Source organism: Tribolium castaneum, chromosome 4, assembly GCF_031307605.1.
Source record: "Tribolium castaneum strain GA2 chromosome 4, icTriCast1.1, whole genome shotgun sequence".
In the NCBI taxonomy this organism is placed as follows: domain Eukaryota; kingdom Metazoa; phylum Arthropoda; class Insecta; order Coleoptera; family Tenebrionidae; genus Tribolium; species Tribolium castaneum.
In genome coordinates, this window is record NC_087397.1 from 3769449 (window position 1) to 3789494 (window position 20046).

The 20046-nt window shown below is 33.9% G+C and overlaps 1 protein-coding gene across 3 annotated transcripts in view; it reads right to left on the reverse strand.

Moving 5' to 3' along the window:
• Positions 1-224: 224 nt before the first annotated feature.
• The window catches only part of LOC660401 (tyrosine-protein phosphatase non-receptor type 13), a 72841-nt gene continuing 53019 nt past the window's right edge, over positions 225-20046 (reverse strand). For all 3 annotated transcript variants that reach the window (XM_015985282.2, XM_015985283.2, XM_008203327.3), the window contains 7 exons: positions 4902-5110; positions 4641-4835; positions 4437-4589; positions 4212-4387; positions 1431-2142; positions 1108-1257; positions 225-1057 (listed from right to left, as the gene is read on the reverse strand). In XM_015985282.2, coding sequence (XP_015840768.1) covers positions 920-1057; positions 1108-1257; positions 1431-2142; positions 4212-4387; positions 4437-4589; positions 4641-4835; positions 4902-5110 — 1733 coding nt within the window. In that variant the 3' untranslated portion in view covers positions 225-919. The remainder of the gene's footprint in view (positions 1058-1107; positions 1258-1430; positions 2143-4211; positions 4388-4436; positions 4590-4640; positions 4836-4901; positions 5111-20046) is intronic.

Consider the following 20046-nt stretch of genomic DNA (forward strand, 5'->3'; position numbering starts at 1 on the left):
CGTTTTTTAGGGAGTGGCATACTTACTTTCAGAAAGGATTTTTTGACCGCGTTATGTGGAAAATTGGCCTTTTATTATAAAGCGTATTCAGAAAAAATACCTAAATTAGGTGCCAATACATCAGAAAAAATGGTACTTTTAGCTTTTAGCAAATTCTAATTTGTAAATTTGTCTTATAGCTTGTGGTGGTTGCGGGATAAAAAAAGGCAAAAAAACACAATGAAGTCATTTCAACGATTTTATTCCTCTTTGGTTTGATTAAAAGAACGAGTTGTTTATAAATTTCTATTAAAAAGTGTAACACAAGAAAAGGAAACGGTTTGAATAACAAATGTTATAGATATATTTTTTAGTTTCAAGTATTGCTAAAATTTAATTGATTTATAGTTTGATTCACCATTATCTTACAAAAAATAAAGAATACACATTTGCTATTTAGGCGAGAATTTAGAATACAATTTTAATATCATTTTTTAAAATTGGAATATTTGTTGTACACTTTGATTCTACTTGTTGAACATTCATCTAATAGTAATTTTAATACGTTTTAACTACATGTAATGCTAGCTAGACTTATATAATAAGTCTGTAAGGTGTACCATATACAATACAAGACTAGCTTAAAATTCTAGATACAAGAACATTATACTTTACACATTTGGAAACAGAAAAAACCACTAACAAAAATATCGTATTTAAAAAATCACATTTTACGTAGGGAAATATTTAAAAAACAACCGTAATAAAATTGTCACTAAACTATCACATTCTTTTCCTTACTTTACTAAAACAAGGAGTTTAAAATTGTTAAAATAGCCTAAATCGCTCAATCATTTTTCAACATGCAATATATTTAATCAATTTTCCTATTTAGTGTTATATTTGATAGATGCTCTTAGAATATAACTTGTACTACGTTTCAATTCTCAGCATTGCTTTTTGGGCAGTCTTCTTTTGATTTAATTCTGGATACAACTATACAAACTGGACCTCTCACTATTCGAAGCAAGTCTATAATTTCAGTGGTACTCAAATGCTCTACGCTCTCGTCATTCACCTGATAAGAAAACATTTTTAAACAATTAGCGACAAAAACACAAAACTCACCTTAATCACGCGATCGCCCGGCTTCAACCTCCCGTCTCTCGCTGCCACACTGTCCGCATGCACGGCACTCACGTACGTCACCCCGGCAGCCCCCTGCAAGCTGAAGCCCAACCTGCTGTTCCATCCCCTGTTCAGCTCTATCGCGAGAATCTGAAAAACAGGAGCAAATTAACTAAGTTTTAAGAACTGTGTAATAATAATAAATAAATAAATAATACAAAAAAACTAGTGGTGTATTCTTTATGAAAAGACCGATTGTGTTTAACGAGCATAATGTTTGCCAAACCGAGTGAGCGCAGCGATAATGGATATCGAACCCTTACTTCATATTCTTCCCGTATTGGCATCGAGGGGATCTCCTCTCTCTCGTCATGCCCGTCAAAAACAATCCCTTTCCACTTCTTCATGTTGGTGTCGTCCGTTTTGCTAGTTTTCTGGCCTGAAGCGGCCTTTTCCTCTAGTTCCGTCCCGCATGGCGGATGAGCGGACTGATAGACGGGGTTTTTGTAGCTAAAGCCCTGATTGTCGCACGGAATGTGCGGCATACTCGCTGGTTCCTTCGGGAAGCTGTCGCCGCATTCGACTTCCGTGCTTTTGACGTCTTCGTTGCCCAAATTGTACGTCAAATTCGGGGCATCTAGCACGTCTGCATCGAGATTGTTCAGTTCGTAAGCGTTGTGGGCGAGGGAGAAGTTGAATCGGGGTTTTCGGGCCGCGACGGGCGTTTGGTTGGGGTTGTAGAGGTCGAGGGAGCTGGGGCGCGACGGCCGGTCGCCGTCGTCGGGGTCTATGGTGAAAAGGTTCAAGCTGTCGTCGTCGTAGGGGCACTTCTGGAGGAGGCCTTCGTGGAATTGTTCGTCGTTTATCAGGTATTTTATCGAGGTGTCGGTCATTTGGGAGGCGTCCGAAGGGCAGGCTTGCCGACGGAGGCGGCGAGGTGAGGCCGTCGGAGACGTCGAGCATTTGTAAGTTGCGTGGTTTGCGGGAATCAGCTTACGGACTGCTATGTCGTTCAGCATGTCCACAGCTTCTTGTCTACAACACAAAGAAGTTGCGGTAAAAATTACGTAATAAAGACCGTTTTGTAACTAATTTGGTGATTTTTGTGCATGTTTTTGACTAAAGTTTTCAAAATAATTACGTTTCTGACAGAAAAGCGCTCGAAGGAAGTATAAATAATGTTATTTTGACTAAGTTTTCTCAGAAAAGTTCCCAAAAATTTGCGTTAACAGTCAAAAAACCGTACTTGTCTATTAACTTTTCAGTTTATTTTGATGAAACTTTACGAAATAACAGGCTGGACGCTGCTAAAACTCTCGAAAAGTTAAAAAATAATATGTTTTTGAAGTAATTTAGTGCTTTTTTTGTCCAGTTTAGTAGAAAAGAAGCCATTAGCCCAAAGGAATACTTGAAAAAAGCAAAAATAAGACCATTTTTAAGCGATTTTTGGGCATATTTTTAACGGCATTTTACAAAAAAAAAATTGTACAAACGGCCAAGAAAAATAATTTGACCGAGTTTAGTATTTTTTCGCTCATTCTAGCAAAATAATTGCATAAATTGCATAATTGCTCAAAAAATTAAAAAATTTACATATTACATCATATTTTCGCTCTACTTTGGTGATTATTTAGTATATTTGTATCAAAATTCGTGAAAACAATACAACTGTGTTTCTGGATGCAAAACAGTCAACCTTACATGGAGACAGCAAAAGTAATATCATTAGCTATATTACCTAATTTATTTTTTTTATCAAATTTCATGTCGAGTTTTTAGCTCAAAAAAGTTTTAGTAGATAAAAAAAGAAAAAAAAACACCCTGTTTTGAATCTATTTTGGCGATATTTTAGTTTACTTTTAATGACATTTTACGAAATATTACAATTCTGGATGAAAAACGTGTTAAAACGTTTGTAACAAAATTTAATCGTTTTGCGATGCATTTTTAGTAAAATCGGGAAAACAACCTAAGTCTTTAGCTAAAAAAACCTATTAAAAGGGTTGAAAAAGCCTAGACGGGGCTGAAAATATAGTTCAGAATGATAATGTTTGACACTTCCGAATAAAAATCGGAAAAAAACGTACAATGCTCCAAAAATATGAAGCAATTTAGACACAGTTTAGTGATTTTTTTGGACCATTTTAAGTAAAAATTCGCAAAGAATTTGAATTTTGAGCTTAAAAACGTGCTTAATCAGTTGTAAAAGGCAACGTAATGACACTTCCAATTCAATATAACTTCCAATAACCTTATATCGCAAATTATTCTTTAGCTCATAAAAGTGCTTAAAAGCCCAAAAAACGTAAAATAATACACAATTTTCCACCTATTTTGACGATTTTTCAGTTTATTCTCTTATGGAATTTCGCGAAATGCTTGCATTTCTATATAACTGACAGTAAAATCCAGTACAAAGCCTGAGTTTTTATAGAGAAAAAACTTATTTAAAGACTCGAAATATATGAAAATAGGCATAAAAGAAACATTTTCCACCTGTTTCAGTTTACATTTGACAATTCGTGAAATGTATTTGCAATTATAACGATATTATAACTAAAAAACGTCACAGTTTCGACTCAATTTAGTTGCTTTTCTAGGCATTTTTGGTAAAACCTTCCAAAGAACTTGAATTTTTCCTCAAAGAACACGTTTAGACGCTCGAAAAAGGCAAATTAATGTAGACACTTGAAATTCAAAGCTAAGTCTTTGGACTTAAAAAGTGCTCCAAAGCTCGAAAAGGGCAAAAAATAAACACCAATTTGGCGACATTTTAGTTTTAGTTTAGTCTACTTTTGTTAATCATGAAATTTCGTAAAGTACTTGCGTTTTAACACTGAAAAAAACTTGCTGTTGCGATTTTGCGGAAAGTTGTGATCAAATTTTGTATTTTTTACTAATTCGAGGGTTTAGTGGTCTCCTAAAGCTAAAAGTTGGAAAAGGCAAAAGTAAAATAAAAATCAAAAAATATTTACCGAAAGATAACATAGTTAGAAGTCTTATTTTTTTTATTTCCGTAGAATGAAAGACCATTATGATTAAAAAAATAATTATTATACATTCTTTGCCAAAGAAAAGTGCTATAAGTTTTGTGTGGGGCGTACCTCAGATGTGTTTTCTTTGAGAACGAAGTTCGCGGCGTGGTTTCCGTCGGCGACAGCGCTGCCACCGGCGTCTGAGCGGAGTCGCGATACAGCCGCAACTTGACGACGTCCCCACACTGTCGAAGAAACTGCACCGCCTGTTCATGCGACATCGGCGATATTTCAACCTCATTTACCTGAAAATCTCGATTGATTTGGGCAAAAAGTGGGCACAAGGCGACTCACGGCAATAATTTTGTCCCCTGCGCGAATCCGTCCATCCGTGAGTGCAGGCTCCCGGACAAGAGCCCTCACATAATGTCCTAACGCACTATCGTCCTCTTTCCGCAACGTAAATCCTAGAGATCCCTGTATTTTGGTCAGCGTTACTTCGAACTCCTACAACAACCAAGTTTATTGCAAGCGGGGAAATTGACTCGAGTGACTTACACCGTGGTAATAGTCGTCTTCGGGAGTACAGTAGACTTCCGACGGGTGCAAGTTAAGACTAGTGGGCGGCTCGCGGCGCGGAGGCGGCGGAGGAACTTCAGATATGGGGCTGACACAGCTTAAGACGTCTGGAGGAGGGCGGCACACCTTCAAGTCGACTTGGTTGGGTGCAGTCCTTAATACTTCTAAAGCCTCCTGGAAGTTACATCTTCAATTAAACACACCGCCCAAAAATTTTTATTTTCTCCTTAAGTCACTTACGTAATTTGTAAGGCCGGTAAGCGTAATTCCGTTAGCTTCTATTATGAGATCCCCTACGTTTAAGAGCCCACAAGCCGACGCCGGCTGGTGTGGAAACAGTCTTTTGATTCGTATTAGGCCAGGCCACGAGCCGCCGCTGTCAATACCACCAGTCACGCTCAGACCAAGACCTCTTGAACTCTTGGTCAGTTTCACAATGAAAGTACTTTCTGGAAAAACCGAAAGAAATAGTCAAATATAGGTCTATAAGTTACGTAAAATCGTATGCTTTACGATTTTTTAACACTAGTTTTCGTCGCAAAAGTAACAGTAATTGCTCGCTTATTTTGATTTGTTTATTGTCTCCGGGATCAAAGCGCTTAACCGTCGATTTGGGTCAATCCGGAGTGCAGTCCACCGCGAATGACGTGCCTTTAGCATTAAAGAGCTTAATTGAGGAGCTAAGAGTAAGTTCTCGGTGGGTGGCAGTTGCGATTAAATAAAATCGATGTATCAAACTCGAGCTCCCTATCTGGGAAATGCACACGGGGTGGTGTCTCAGCGGACTAGGAGGTTCTTCATAATTTCTAGGATAAATTTGGCTGCTTTTGGAGGTATACATAATTCTGGAAGACGGATGTTCGCAGCGCCTGCGGCGGATATATCATGGAGTTGTTTGTGCAAAGTTAGTACTTATTACATTTCCCAAGATGCTGGTAAAATATCATATAACGCTCTCTTCTGTACACACTACATTACCCTGCATACGTAATAGCGACTCCCATTTGCATTTTTCATTTCTGTTCTTTAATAAATAAACGGACCGATAAACTTTTTGTTTTATTTCGAACTGACTTATGAACGCCGATAAATTCGCAAGGGTTGCGAATGACAATGATCTTCGATGTTAAACGAATTGTAGAAATTCGTCGATCGATGCTTTCCGCCAATTAGTTTTAATTAAACGCTTTGCAATTAAATGCCAAGTCAAGATGGAACAATGTTGAGGTTTTGGCACGTTAAAATTCATAAACGTTGGTTGCTATTTACTCAAACCGCACCTAGGAATCAGAAAATCTGTAGCCACTTCGGTGAAATGTAAATTAAAAACGAAATCCGAATTGCAATGAGGAGAAATGGAATTTCGCCGCGTAACATGGGTTTCCACGAACGTCTGAATGTGCACTTAAGGGAAAACTTTGCGAATTTCGGTTGAAATAACGGCCTCAAGGCTATGCAAATATTATATGTTAATTACTTTATTTAATTAAATTTATTAGCGCCCACAGATGGAACTCGTTTGATGTTGAATATTGCTAGGTGTGGAATTTACACTCAAGAGTGGCGTTTAGTGGATGGGATAATAAAAAAAATCCGTGTAGGAATTATCGAGAACAGTTGGTTTATTTCATGAATGGTGGGTTAATTTAGGAACTCCTGCAAATGAATACAGGTTGCCAACGGTGACATTTTAAAAGCTGTGACGAATACCTAGTTTAATTTTTAATTCAGTGTTAGTACAATCGGAATTATGGCTTGTGCAAGGTTTTAGTTTTAAATGAATTTGCATAAAAGTTTAGCATTTCGTTCCTGAAATAGATACGTCTGAAACAATTCAGTTTTTACCGCCCACACACCTACTTTCATGTTTGCTAACACGATGTTGGTATTTTATTGTCAAGCACGATTTCTGTAGTGTAGTGTTAAATTCGATATGATAAATGTAAAGTAGAAATCCTACGAGTCTGGGAACCTCATGGTTGAGAGTAAACACATTTATCAGTTGTGCCAACAATGCAAGCTCTTCGTCGAACGCTGGAGAATTATATGCGTATCGACGCGAAAAACGTTTTGTTTTCGTGTGTGATGTTTCATTTTTACAAGACTGGAAAATTCGTCGAAATGATGCTAATGGCGAGACGCGGTACTTCGTAACTGCCCTCGAGGGAAGAAAACCAAGCTGGAACAGTAGTTTTCCATGTTATATGTAGAGGAAAAGAAAAATTACCGCTTCGAGCCCACTTATTCATTTATGGCCTGCGTAAGGCCACGGGCAGATGGAATTGAGGAAACGCCAACTCGGAACCGGATACGAGATATAATTAAACTGTCATTTTTCACCGAAATAAGATCACCCCTTGAGATGACTGCTTCTACCCACTTTTTGCTAAGATTAGTGAACCGTCTCAAGACTAAATATGCAAATAATAGCAAAAATAGATGATTTTCTCGACGTTAATTAATTCCCCGGATCATTTTACATAGACCAGGATCAAAATAGTTCCACTTTTTTTTTTGCCTAAAATTTCAAGGCAAATACCTTCATAAAATTGAAAAAAAATATTTAAACTCACTCTAGCAAAGTTTTATGGACTTTTATATGCCTTAACAACCCTCTCGAGTTGTTAAAAGTAGAAAAAAATTATTTGCTTCTATTTTTAGAGTTTTAATTTTTGCAATTTTTGTCGCAATTTTGGTCAATTCTAGGTACCCGGAACAGTTGTCGAGCAATAACTCCGGAACTGTTAGAGATAACCCCATGAAGTGTATCATCTTTGGAAAGCTCTTTTAATTATCTATCTTTTTTAAAAAAGACCTTTGTCCTCCAACTAATAGTTTTCGAGTAAATTGCAAATAAAAGCAAAAATAGGTACAATTTTAAAAAATTCATAATTAAAAAACTATTGGGAATGTGGCAGTTTTCTCGATGCCAATCGATTCCCCGGATCATCTTGCATGGGTAAGGGCAAAATAGTTTCACTTTTTCGAATAATATTGCCGTAATTTATTTTATTTTAATTTAAAAAATGGTGGATGCACCAAGTTATTTTTCAAAAAATTCATAACATAAAAACTAAAAGCCGTAGAACAATGCGGTTTGTCCCATTGAATTCAGCGGCTCATTTTCTGTATTAAACCAATCTTTAACGAGACTTAAACTTTTAAAATTGTTTGCTAAAAATTGAGGTAGGCAATATCTGTAGTAGAAAATTTTATTCAACAAAAAAATTCATAACTCAAAAACTAAAAGTCGTATTCATTTCAGTATTATACCAACTTTTCACGAGATTTAAAATTTTCAATTTTTTTGCTCAAATTTCCTGAGTAATAAATACACTTACCTTCAAAGAGGTGAAAAGAAATTTTTTTTAAACTAACTCCAGCAAATTTTTATGGACTTCTACATGTCTTAACAACCCACTAAAGTTGTTAAAAGTTCCCAAAGAGTTCAAATGTTCGATTTTTTAATGTTTGATTTTTTCAATTTTCGTCGCAGTTTTTGTCGGTTTTGGGTACCCGGAACATTTCTCGAGCAATAGCTCCGGAACTATTAGAGATAACCCCATGAAGTGTATTATCGTTGGAAAGCTCTTTACATTATCTATTTTTTTCAAAAAAGATTATCGTCCTCCGACTAATAGTTTTCGAGCAAATTGCTGCTAAATGCAAAAATTGGTAAAATTTAAAAAAATTCATAACTAAAAAACTATTGGAAATTTGGCAATTTTCTCGATGCCAATCGATTCCCCGGATCATTTTGCATAGGTTTAGATCGAAACAGTTCCACTTTTTAGAATAGTTTAGCCGTAAATAAGAAAATAAAAAAAATAAAAAAAAGTTAACACCCCCCCCTTAAAATCGGTCAATTTTTAAAGTGTCTCAAAATCAAATGAATCCTATTCTATCTTATAGATTTTGAAGTGCTCTTTCCGATCTAAAAAAGCGTCTTCTCCTAGCTCTTTTAGTTTGGCCGTAATCGGCGTTTGAAAATTGAAATTTTTTTTGCGAGATATCGCCTTGAGTCCTATGCCATTTTGTAGAGTTTTTTATTCCGGTTATCCTCCATTTTTCCGTTTCTCGATATCTTTAATAGTTTCGCCGTAATTGGCGATTGAAAATTGAAAAAAAGTGAAAATGGAAACCCTTTTTTGCGTTTTTCTCGGAAACTATAAGACTTAGAGCAACGAACAAAAAACCATCTGATAGCGCTTAATTTTATCTATTTTTTCGTCTAAACCCGGAGCCGCTACGGGCAACGGTTCCGGCTACAGAGGCGATCAAAGTTTTGCACTAAAAAAATTCATAAAAAAAAAACTAAAAGTCGTAGAGCATTGCGGTTTGTTCCATTGAATTCTACGGCTCATTTTACATATTATATCAATTTTTCACAAGAATTAAAAATTTAAAATTTTTTGCCTAAATTTAGGGTAGCCATTTGTCATAGTGAAAAATTTTATTCATTAAAAAAATTTATAACTCAAAAACTAAAAGTCGTAGAGCAATGCGGTTTGTTCGATTGAATTCAGCGGTTCATTTTCTGTATTATACCAACTTTTCACGAGATTTAAAATTTTCAATTTTTTTGCTCAAATTTCCTGAGTAATAAATACACTTACCTTCAAAGAGGTGAAAAGAAATTTTTTTTAAACTAACTCCAGCAAATTTTTATGGACTTCTACATGTCTTAACAACCCACTAAAGTTGTTAAAAGTTCCCAAAAAGTTCAAATGTTCGATTTTTTAATGTTTGATTTTTTCAATTTTCGTCGCAGTTTTTGTCGGTTTTGGGTACCCGGAACATTTCTCGAGCAATAGCTCCGGAACTATTAGAGATAACCCCATGAAGTGTATTATCGTTGGAAAGCTCTTTAAATTATGTATTTTTTTCAAAAAAGATTATCGTTCTCCGACTAATAGTTTTCGAGCAAATTGCTGCTAAATGCAAAAATTGGTAAAATTTAAAAAAATTCATAACTAAAAAACTATTGGAAATTTGGCAATTTTCTCGATGCCAATCGATTCCCCGGATCATTTTGCATAGGTTTAGATCAAAACAGTTCCACTTTTTAGAATAGTTTAGCCGTATATGAGAAAATAAAAAAAATTAAAAAAAAGTTAACACCCCCCCCTTAAAATCGGTCAATTTTTAAAGTGTCTCAAAATCAAATGAATCCTATTCTATCTTATAGATTTTGAAGTGCTCTTTCCGATCTAAAAAAGCGTTTTCTCCTAGCTCTTTTAGTTTGGCCGTAATCGGCGTTTGAAAATTGAATTTTTTTTTGCGAGATATCGCCTTGAGTCCTATGCCATTTTGTAGAGTTTTTTATTCCGGTTGTCCTCCATTTTTCCGTTTCTCGATATCTTTAATAGTTTCGCCGTAATTGGCGATTGAAAATTGAAAAAAAGTGAAAATGGAAACCTTTTTTTGCGTTTTTCTCAGAACCTATAAGACTTAGAGCAACGAACAAAAAACCAGCTGATAGCGCTTAATTTTATCTATTTTTTCGTCTAAACCCGGAGCCGCTCCGGGCAACGGTTCCGGCTACAGAGGCGATCAAAGTTTTGCACTAAAAAAATTCATAAAAAAAAAACTAAAAGTCGTAGAGCATTGCGGTTTGTTCCATTGAATTCTACGGCTCATTTTACATATTATATCAATTTTTCACAAGAATTAAAAATTTAAAATTTTTTGCCTAAATTTAGGTAGCCATTTGTCATAGTGAAAAATTTTATTCATTAAAAAAATTTATAACTCAAAAACTAAAAGTCGTAGAGCAATGCGGTTTGTTCGATTGAATTCAGCGGTTCATTTTCTGTATTATACCAACTTTTCACGAGATTTAAAATTTTCAATTTTTTTGCTCAAATTTCCTGAGTAATAAATACACTTACCTTCAAAGAGGTGAAAAGAAATTTTTTTTAAACTAACTCCAGCAAATTTTTATGGACTTCTACATGTCTTAACAACCCACTAAAGTTGTTAAAAGTTCCCAAAAAGTTCAAATGTTCGATTTTTTAATGTTTGATTTTTTCAATTTTCGTCGCAGTTTTTGTCGGTTTTGGGTACCCGGAACATTTCTCGAGCAATAGCTCCGGAACTATTAGAGATAACCGCATGAAGTGTATTATCGTTGGAAAGCTCTTTAAATTATCTATTTTTTTCAAAAAAGACTATCGTCCTCCGACTAATAGTTTTCGAGCAAATTGCTGCTAAATGCAAAAATTGGTAAAATTTAAAAAAATTCATAACTAAAAAACTATTGGAAATTTGGCAATTTTCTCGATGCCAATCGATTCCCCGGATCATTTTGCATAGGTTTAGATCAAAACAGTTCCACTTTTTAGAATAGTTTAGCCGTATATGAGAAAATAAAAAAAATTAAAAAAAAGTTAACACCCCCCCCTTAAAATCGGTCAATTTTTAAAGTGTCTCAAAATCAAATGAATCCTATTCTATCTTATAGATTTTGAAGTGCTCTTTCCGATCTAAAAAAGCGTTTTCTCCTAGCTCTTTTAGTTTGGCCGTAATCGGCGTTTGAAAATTGAATTTTTTTTTGCGAGATATCGCCTTGAGTCCTATGCCATTTTGTAGAGTTTTTTATTCCGGTTGTCCTCCATTTTTCCGTTTCTCGATATCTTTAATAGTTTCGCCGTAATTGGCGATTGAAAATTGAAAAAAAGTGAAAATGGAAACCTTTTTTTGCGTTTTTCTCGGAACCTATAAGACTTAGAGCAACGAACAAAAAACCAGCTGATAGCGCTTAATTTTATCTATTTTTTCGTCTAAACCCGGAGCCGCTCCGGGCAACGGTTCCGGCTACAGAGGCGATCAAAGTTTTGCACTAAAAAAATTCATAAAAAAAAAACTAAAAGTCGTAGAGCATTGCGGTTTGTTCCATTGAATTCTACGGCTCATTTTACATATTATATCAATTTTTCACAAGAATTAAAAATTTAAAATTTTTTGCCTAAATTTAGGGTAGCCATTTGTCATAGTGAAAAATTTTATTCATTAAAAAAATTTATAACTCAAAAACTAAAAGTCGTAGAGCAATGCGGTTTGTTCGATTGAATTCAGCGGTTCATTTTCTGTATTATACCAACTTTTCACGAGATTTAAAATTTTCAATTTTTTTGCTCAAATTTCCTGAGTAATAAATACACTTACCTTCAAAGAGGTGAAAAGAAATTTTTTTTAAACTAACTCCAGCAAATTTTTATGGACTTCTACATGTCTTAACAACCCACTAAAGTTGTTAAAAGTTCCCAAAAAGTTCAAATGTTCGATTTTTTAATGTTTGATTTTTTCAATTTTCGTCGCAGTTTTTGTCGGTTTTGGGTACCCGGAACATTTCTCGAGCAATAGCTCCGGAACTATTAGAGATAACCGCATGAAGTGTATTATCGTTGGAAAGCTCTTTAAATTATCTATTTTTTTCAAAAAAGGTTATCGTTCTCCGACTAATAGTTTTCGAGCAAATTGCTGCTAAATGCAAAAATTGGTAAAATTTAAAAAAATTCATAACTAAAAAACTATTGGAAATTTGGCAATTTTCTCGATGCCAATCGATTCCCCGGATCATTTTGCATAGGTTTAGATCAAAACAGTTCCACTTTTTAGAATAGTTTAGCCGTATATGAGAAAATAAAAAAAATTAAAAAAAAGTTAACACCCCCCCCCTTAAAATCGGTCAATTTTTAAAGTGTCTCAAAATCAAATGAATCCTATTCTATCTTATAGATTTTGAAGTGCTCTTTCCGATCTAAAAAAGCGTTTTCTCCTAGCTCTTTTAGTTTGGCCGTAATCGGCGTTTGAAAATTGAATTTTTTTTTGCGAGATATCGCCTTGAGTCCTATGCCATTTTGTAGAGTTTTTTATTCCGGTTGTCCTCCATTTTTCCGTTTCTCGATATCTTTAATAGTTTCGCCGTAATTGGCGATTGAAAATTGAAAAAAAGTGAAAATGGAAACCTTTTTTTGCGTTTTTCTCGGAACCTATAAGACTTAGAGCAACGAACAAAAAACCAGCTGATAGCGCTTAATTTTATCTATTTTTTCGTCTAAACCCGGAGCCGCTCCGGGCAACGGTTCCGGCTACAGAGGCGATCAAAGTTTTGCACTAAAAAAATTCATAAAAAAAAAACTAAAAGTCGTAGAGCATTGCGGTTTGTTCCATTGAATTCTACGGCTCATTTTACATATTATATCAATTTTTCACAAGAATTAAAAATTTAAAATTTTTTGCCTAAATTTAGGGTAGCCATTTGTCATAGTGAAAAATTTTATTCATTAAAAAAATTTATAACTCAAAAACTAAAAGTCGTAGAGCAATGCGGTTTGTTCGATTGAATTCAGCGGTTCATTTTCTGTATTATACCAACTTTTCACGAGATTTAAAATTTTCAATTTTTTTGCTCAAATTTCCTGAGTAATAAATACACTTACCTTCAAAGAGGTGAAAAGAAATTTTTTTTAAACTAACTCCAGCAAATTTTTATGGACTTCTACATGTCTTAACAACCCACTAAAGTTGTTAAAAGTTCCTAAAAAGATCAAATGTTCGATTTTTTAATGTTTGATTTTTTCAATTTTCGTCGCAGTTTTTGTCGGTTTTGGGTACCCGGAACATTTCTCGAGCAATAGCTCCGGAACTATTAGAGATAACCGCATGAAGTGTATTATCGTTGGAAAGCTCTTTAAATTATCTATTTTTTTCAAAAAAGATTATCGTCCTCCGACTAATAGTTTTCGAGCAAATTGCTGCTAAATGCAAAAATTGGTAAAATTTAAAAAAATTCATAACTAAAAAACTATTGGAAATTTGGCAATTTTCTCGATGCCAATCGATTCCCCGGATCATTTTGCATAGGTTTAGATCAGTTCCACTTTTTAGAATAGTTTAGCCGTAAATGAGAAAATAAAAAAAATTAAAAAAAAGTTAACACCCCCCCCCTTAAAATCGGTCAATTTTTAAAGTGTCTCAAAATCAAATGAATCCTATTCTATCTTATAGATTTTGAAGTGCTCTTTCCGATCTAAAAAAGCGTCTTCTCCTAGCTCTTTTAGTTTGGCCGTAATCGGCGTTTGAAAATTGAAATTTTTTTTGCGAGATATCGCCTTGAGTCCTATGCCATTTTGTAGAGTTTTTTATTCCGGTTGTCCTCCATTTTTCCGTTTCTCGATATCTTTAATAGTTTCGCCGTAATTGGCGATTGAAAATTGAAAAAAAGTGAAAATGGAAACCTTTTTTTGCGTTTTTCTCGGAACCTATAAGACTTAGAGCAACGAACAAAAAACCAGCTGATAGCGCTTAATTTTATCTATTTTTTCGTCTAAACCCGGAGCCGCTCCGGGCAACGGTTCCGGCTACAGAGGCGATCAAAGTTTTGCACTAAAAAAATTCATAAAAAAAAAACTAAAAGTCGTAGAGCATTGCGGTTTGTTCCATTGAATTCTACGGCACATTTTAGATATTATATCAATTTTTCACAAGAATTAAAAATTTAAAATTTTTTGCCTAAATTTAGGGTAGCCATTTGTCATAGTGAAAAATTTTATTCATTAAAAAAATTTATAACTCAAAAACTAAAAGTCGTAGAGCAATGCGGTTTGTTCGATTGAATTCAGCGGTTCATTTTCTGTATTATACCAACTTTTCACGAGATTTAAAATTTTCAATTTTTTTGCTCAAATTTCCTGAGTAATAAATACACTTACCTTCAAAGAGGTGAAAAGAAATTTTTTTTAAACTAACTCCAGCAAATTTTTATGGACTTCTACATGTCTTAACAACCCACTAAAGTTGTTAAAAGTTCCTAAAAAGATCAAATGTTCGATTTTTTAATGTTTGATTTTTTCAATTTTCGTCGCAGTTTTTGTCGGTTTTGGGTACCCGGAACATTTCTCGAGCAATAGCTCCGGAACTATTAGAGATAACCGCATGAAGTGTATTATCGTTGGAAAGCTCTTTAAATTATCTATTTTTTTCAAAAAAGATTATCGTTCTCCGACTAATAGTTTTCGAGCAAATTGCTGCTAAATGCAAAAATTGGTAAAATTTAAAAAAATTCATAACTAAAAAACTATTGGAAATTTGGCAATTTTCTCGATGCCAATCGATTCCCCGGATCATTTTGCATAGGTTTAGATCAAAACAGTTCCACTTTTTTGAATAGTTTAGCCGTATATGAGAAAATAAAAAAAATTAAAAAAAAGTTAACACCCCCCCCTTAAAATCGGTCAATTTTTAAAGTGTCTCAAAATCAAATGAATCCTATTCTATCTTATAGATTTTGAAGTGCTCTTTCCGATCTAAAAAAGCGTTTTCTCCTAGCTCTTTTAGTTTGGCCGTAATCGGCGTTTGAAAATTGAAAAAAAGTGAAAATGGAAACCTTTTTTTGCGTTTTTCTCGGAAACTATAAGACTTAGAGCAACGAACAAAAAACCAGCTGATAGCGCTTAATTTTATCTATTTTTTCGTCTAAACCCGGAGCCGCTCCGGGCAACGGTTCCGGCTACAGAGGCGATCAAAGTTTTGCACTAAAAAAATTCATAAAAAAAAAACTAAAAGTCGTAGAGCATTGCGGTTTGTTCCATTGAATTCTACGGCTCATTTTACATATTATATCAATTTTTCACAAGAATTAAAAATTTAAAATTTTTTGCCTAAATTTAGGGTAGCCATATTTGTCATAGTGAAAAATTTTATTCATTAAAAAAATTTATAACTCAAAAACTAAAAGTCGTAGAGCAATGCGGTTTGTTCGATTGAATTCAGCGGTTCATTTTCTGTATTATATCAACTTTTCACGAGATTTAAAATTTTCAATTTTTTTGCTCAAATTTCCTGAGTAATAAATACACTTACCTTCAAAGAGGTGAAAAGAAATTTTTTTAAACTAACTCCAGCAAATTTTTATGGACTTCTACATGTCTTAACAACCCACTAAAGTTGTTAAAAGTTCCCAAAAAGTTCAAATGTTCGATTTTTTAATGTTTGATTTTTTCAATTTTCGTCGCAGTTTTTGTCGGTTTTGGGTACCCGGAACATTTCTCGAGCAATAGCTCCGGAACTATTAGAGATAACCCCATGAAGTGTATTATCGTTGGAAAGCTCTTTAAATTATCTATTTTTTTCAAAAAAGATTATCGTTCTTCGACTAATAGTTTTCGAGCAAAGTGCTGCTAAATGCAAAAATTGGTAAAATTTAAAAAAATTCATAACTAAAAAACTATTGGAAATTTGGCAATTTTCTCGATGCCAATCGATTCCCCGGATCATTTTGCATAGGCTTAGATCAAAACAGTTCCACTTTTTAGAATAGTTTAGCCGTAAATGAGAAAATAAAAAAAATTAAAAAAAAGTTAACACTCCCCCCTTAAAATCGGTCAATTTTTAAAGTGTCTCAAAATCAAATGAATCCTATTCTATCTTATAGATTTTGAAGTGCTCTTTCCGATCTAAAAAAGCGTTTTCTCCTAGCTCCTTTAGTTTGGCCGTAATCGGCGTTTGAAAATTGAAATTTTTTTTGCGAGATATCGCCTTGAGTCCTATGCCATTTTGTAGAGTTTTTTATTCCGGTTGTCCTCCATTTTTCCGTTTCTCGATATCTTTAATAGTTTCGCCGTAATTGGCGATTGAAAATTGAAAAAAAGTGAAAATGGAAACCTTTTTTTGCGTTTTTCTCGGAAACTATAAGACTTAGAGCAACGAACAAAAAACCAGCTGATAGCGCTTAATTTTATCTATTTTTTCGTCTAAACCCGGAGCCGCTCCGGGCAACGGTTCCGGCTACAGAGGCGATCAAAGTTTTGCACTAAAAAAATTCATAAAAAAAAAACTAAAAGTCGTAGAGCATTGCGGTTTGTTCCATTGAATTCTACGGCTCATTTTACATATTATATCAATTTTTCACAAGAATTAAAAATTTAAAATTTTTTGCCTAAATTTAGGGTAGCCATTTGTCATGGTGAAAAATTTTATTCATTAAAAAAATTTATAACTCAAAAACTAAAAGTCGTAGAGCAATGCGGTTTGTTCGATTGAATTCAGCGGTTCATTTTCTGTATTATACCAACTTTTCACGAGATTTAAAATTTTCAATTTTTTTGCTCAAATTTCCTGAGTAATAAATCCACTTACCTTCAAAGAGGTGAAAAGAAATTTTTTTTAAACTAACTCCAGCAAATTTTTATGGACTTCTACATGTCTTAACAACCCACTAAAGTTGTTAAAAGTTCCCAAAAAGTTCAAATGTTCGATTTTTTAATGTTTGATTTTTTCAATTTTCGTCGCAGTTTTTGTCGGTTTTGGGTACCCGGAACATTTCTCGAGCAATAGCTCCGGAACTATTAGAGATAACCCCATGAAGTGTATTATCGTTGGAAAGCTCTTGAAATTATCTATTTTTTTCAAAAAAGATTATCGTTCTCCGACTAATAGTTTTCGAGCAAAGTGCTGCTAAATGCAAAAATTGGTAAAATTTAAAAAAATTCATAACTAAAAAACTATTGGAAATTTGGCAATTTTCTGGATGCCAATCGATTCCCCGGATCATTTTGCATAGGCTTAGATCAAAACAGTTCCACTTTTTAGAATAGTTTAGCCGTATATGAGAAAATAAAAAAAATTAAAAAAAAGTTAACACCCCCCCCTTAAAATCGGTCAATTTTTAAAGTGTCTCAAAATCAAATGAATCCTATTCTATCTTATAGATTTTGAAGTGCTCTTTCCGATCTAAAAAAGCGTTTTCTCCTAGCTCCTTTAGTTTGGCCGTAATCGGCGTTTGAAAATTGAAATTTTTTTTGCGAGATATCGCCTTGAGTCCTATGCCATTTTGTAGAGTTTTTTATTCCGGTTGTCCTCCATTTTTCCGTTTCTCGATATCTTTAATAGTTTCGCCGTAATTGGCGATTGAAAATTGAAAAAAAGTGAAAATGGAAACCTTTTTTTGCGTTTTTCTCGGAAACTATAAGACTTAGAGCAACGAACAAAAAACCAGCTGATAGCGCTTAATTTTATCTATTTTTTCGTCTAAACCCGGAGCCGCTCCGGGCAACGGTTCCGGCTACAGAGGCGATCAAAGTTTTGCACTAAAAAAATTCATAAAAAAAAAACTAAAAGTCGTAGAGCATTGCGGTTTGTTCCATTGAATTCTACGGCTCATTTTACATATTATATCAATTTTTCACAAGAATTAAAAATTTAAAATTTTTTGCCTAAATTTAGGGTAGCCATTTGTCATGGTGAAAAATTTTATTCATTAAAAAAATTTATAACTCAAAAACTAAAAGTCGTAGAGCAATGCGGTTTGTTCGATTGAATTCAGCGGTTCATTTTCTGTATTATACCAACTTTTCACGAGATTTAAAATTTTCAATTTTTTTGCTCAAATTTCCTGAGTAATAAATACACTTACCTTCAAAGAGGTGAAAAGAAATTTTTTTTAAACTAACTCCAGCAAATTTTTATGGACTTCTACATGTCTTAACAACCCACTAAAGTTGTTAAAAGTTCCCAAAAAGTTCAAATGTTCGATTTTTTAATGTTTGATTTTTTCAATTTTCGTCGCAGTTTTTGTCGGTTTTGGGTACCCGGAACATTTCTCGAGCAATAGCTCCGGAACTATTAGAGATAACCCCATGAAGTGTACTATCGTTGGAAAGCTCTTTAAATTATCTATTTTTTTCAAAAAAGATTATCGTTCTCCGACTAATAGTTTTCGAGCAAATTGCTGCTAAATGCAAAAATTGGTAAAATTTAAAAAAATTCATAACTAAAAAACTATTAGAAATTTGGCAATTTTCTCGATGCCAATCGATTCCCCGGATCATTTTGCATAGGTTTAGATCAAAACAGTTCCACTTTTTAGAATAGTTTAGCCGTAAATGAGAAAATAAAAAAAATTAAAAAAAAGTTAACACTCCCCCCTTAAAATCGGTCAATTTTTAAAGTGTCTCAAAATCAAATGAATCCTATTCTATCTTATAGATTTTGAAGTGCTCTTTCCGATCTAAAAAAGCGTTTTCTCCTAGCTCTTTTAGTTTGGCCGTAATCGGCGTTTGAAAATTGAAATTTTTTTTGCGAGATATCGCCTTGAGTCCTATGCCATTTTGTAGAGTTTTTTATTCCGGTTGTCCTCCATTTTTCCGTTTCTCGATATCTTTAATAGTTTCGCCGTAATTGGCGATTGAAAATTGAAAAAAAGTGAAAATGGAAACTTTTTTTGCGTTTTTCTCGGAAACTATAAGACTTAGAGCAACGAACAAAAAACCATCTGATAGCGCTTAATTTTATCTATTTTTTCGTCTAAACCCGGAGCCGCTCCGGGCAACGGTTCCGGCTACAGAGGCGATCAAAGTTTTGCACTAAAAAAATTCATAAAAAAAAAACTAAAAGTCGTAGGGCATTGCGGTTTGTTCCATTGAATTCTACGGCTCATTTTACATATTATATCAATTTTTCACAAGAATTAAAAATTTAAAATTTTTTGCCTAAATTTAGGGTAGCCATTTGTCATTGTGAAAAATTTTATTCATTAAAAAAATTTATAACTCAAAAACTAAAAGTCGTAGAGCAATGCGGTTTGTTCGATTGAATTCAGCGGTTCATTTTCTGTATTATACCAACTTTTCACGAGATTTAAAATTTTCAATTTTTTTGCTCAAATTTCCTGAGTAATAAATACACTTACCTTCAAAGAGGTGAAAAGAAATTTTTTTAAACTAACTCCAGCAAATTTTTATGGACTTCTACATGTCTTAACAACCCACTAAAGTTGTTAAAAGTTCCCAAAAAGTTCAAATGTTCGATTTTTTAATGTTTGATTTTTTCAATTTTCGTCGCAGTTTTTGTCGGTTTTGGGTACCCGGAACATTTCTCGAGCAATAGCTCCGGAACTATTAGAGATAACCCCATGAAGTGTACTATCGTTGGAAAGCTCTTTAAATTATCTATTTTTTTCAAAAAAGATTATCGTTCTCCGACTAATAGTTTTCGAGCAAATTGCTGCTAAATGCAAAAATTGGTAAAATTTAAAAAAATTCATAACTAAAAAACTATTGGAAATTTGGCAATTTTCTCGATGCCAATCGATTCCCCGGATCATTTTGCATAGGTTTAGATCAAAACAGTTCCACTTTTTAGAATAGTTTAGCCGTATATGAGAAAATAAAAAAAATTAAAAAAAAGTTAACACCCCCCCCTTAAAATCGGTCAATTTTTAAAGTGTCTCAAAATCAAATGAATCCTATTCTATCTTATAGATTTTGAAGTGCTCTTTCCGATCTAAAAAAGCGTTTTCTCCTAGCTCTTTTAGTTTGGCCGTAATCGGCGTTTGAAAATTGAAATTTTTTTTGCGAGATATCGCCTTGAGTCCTATGCCATT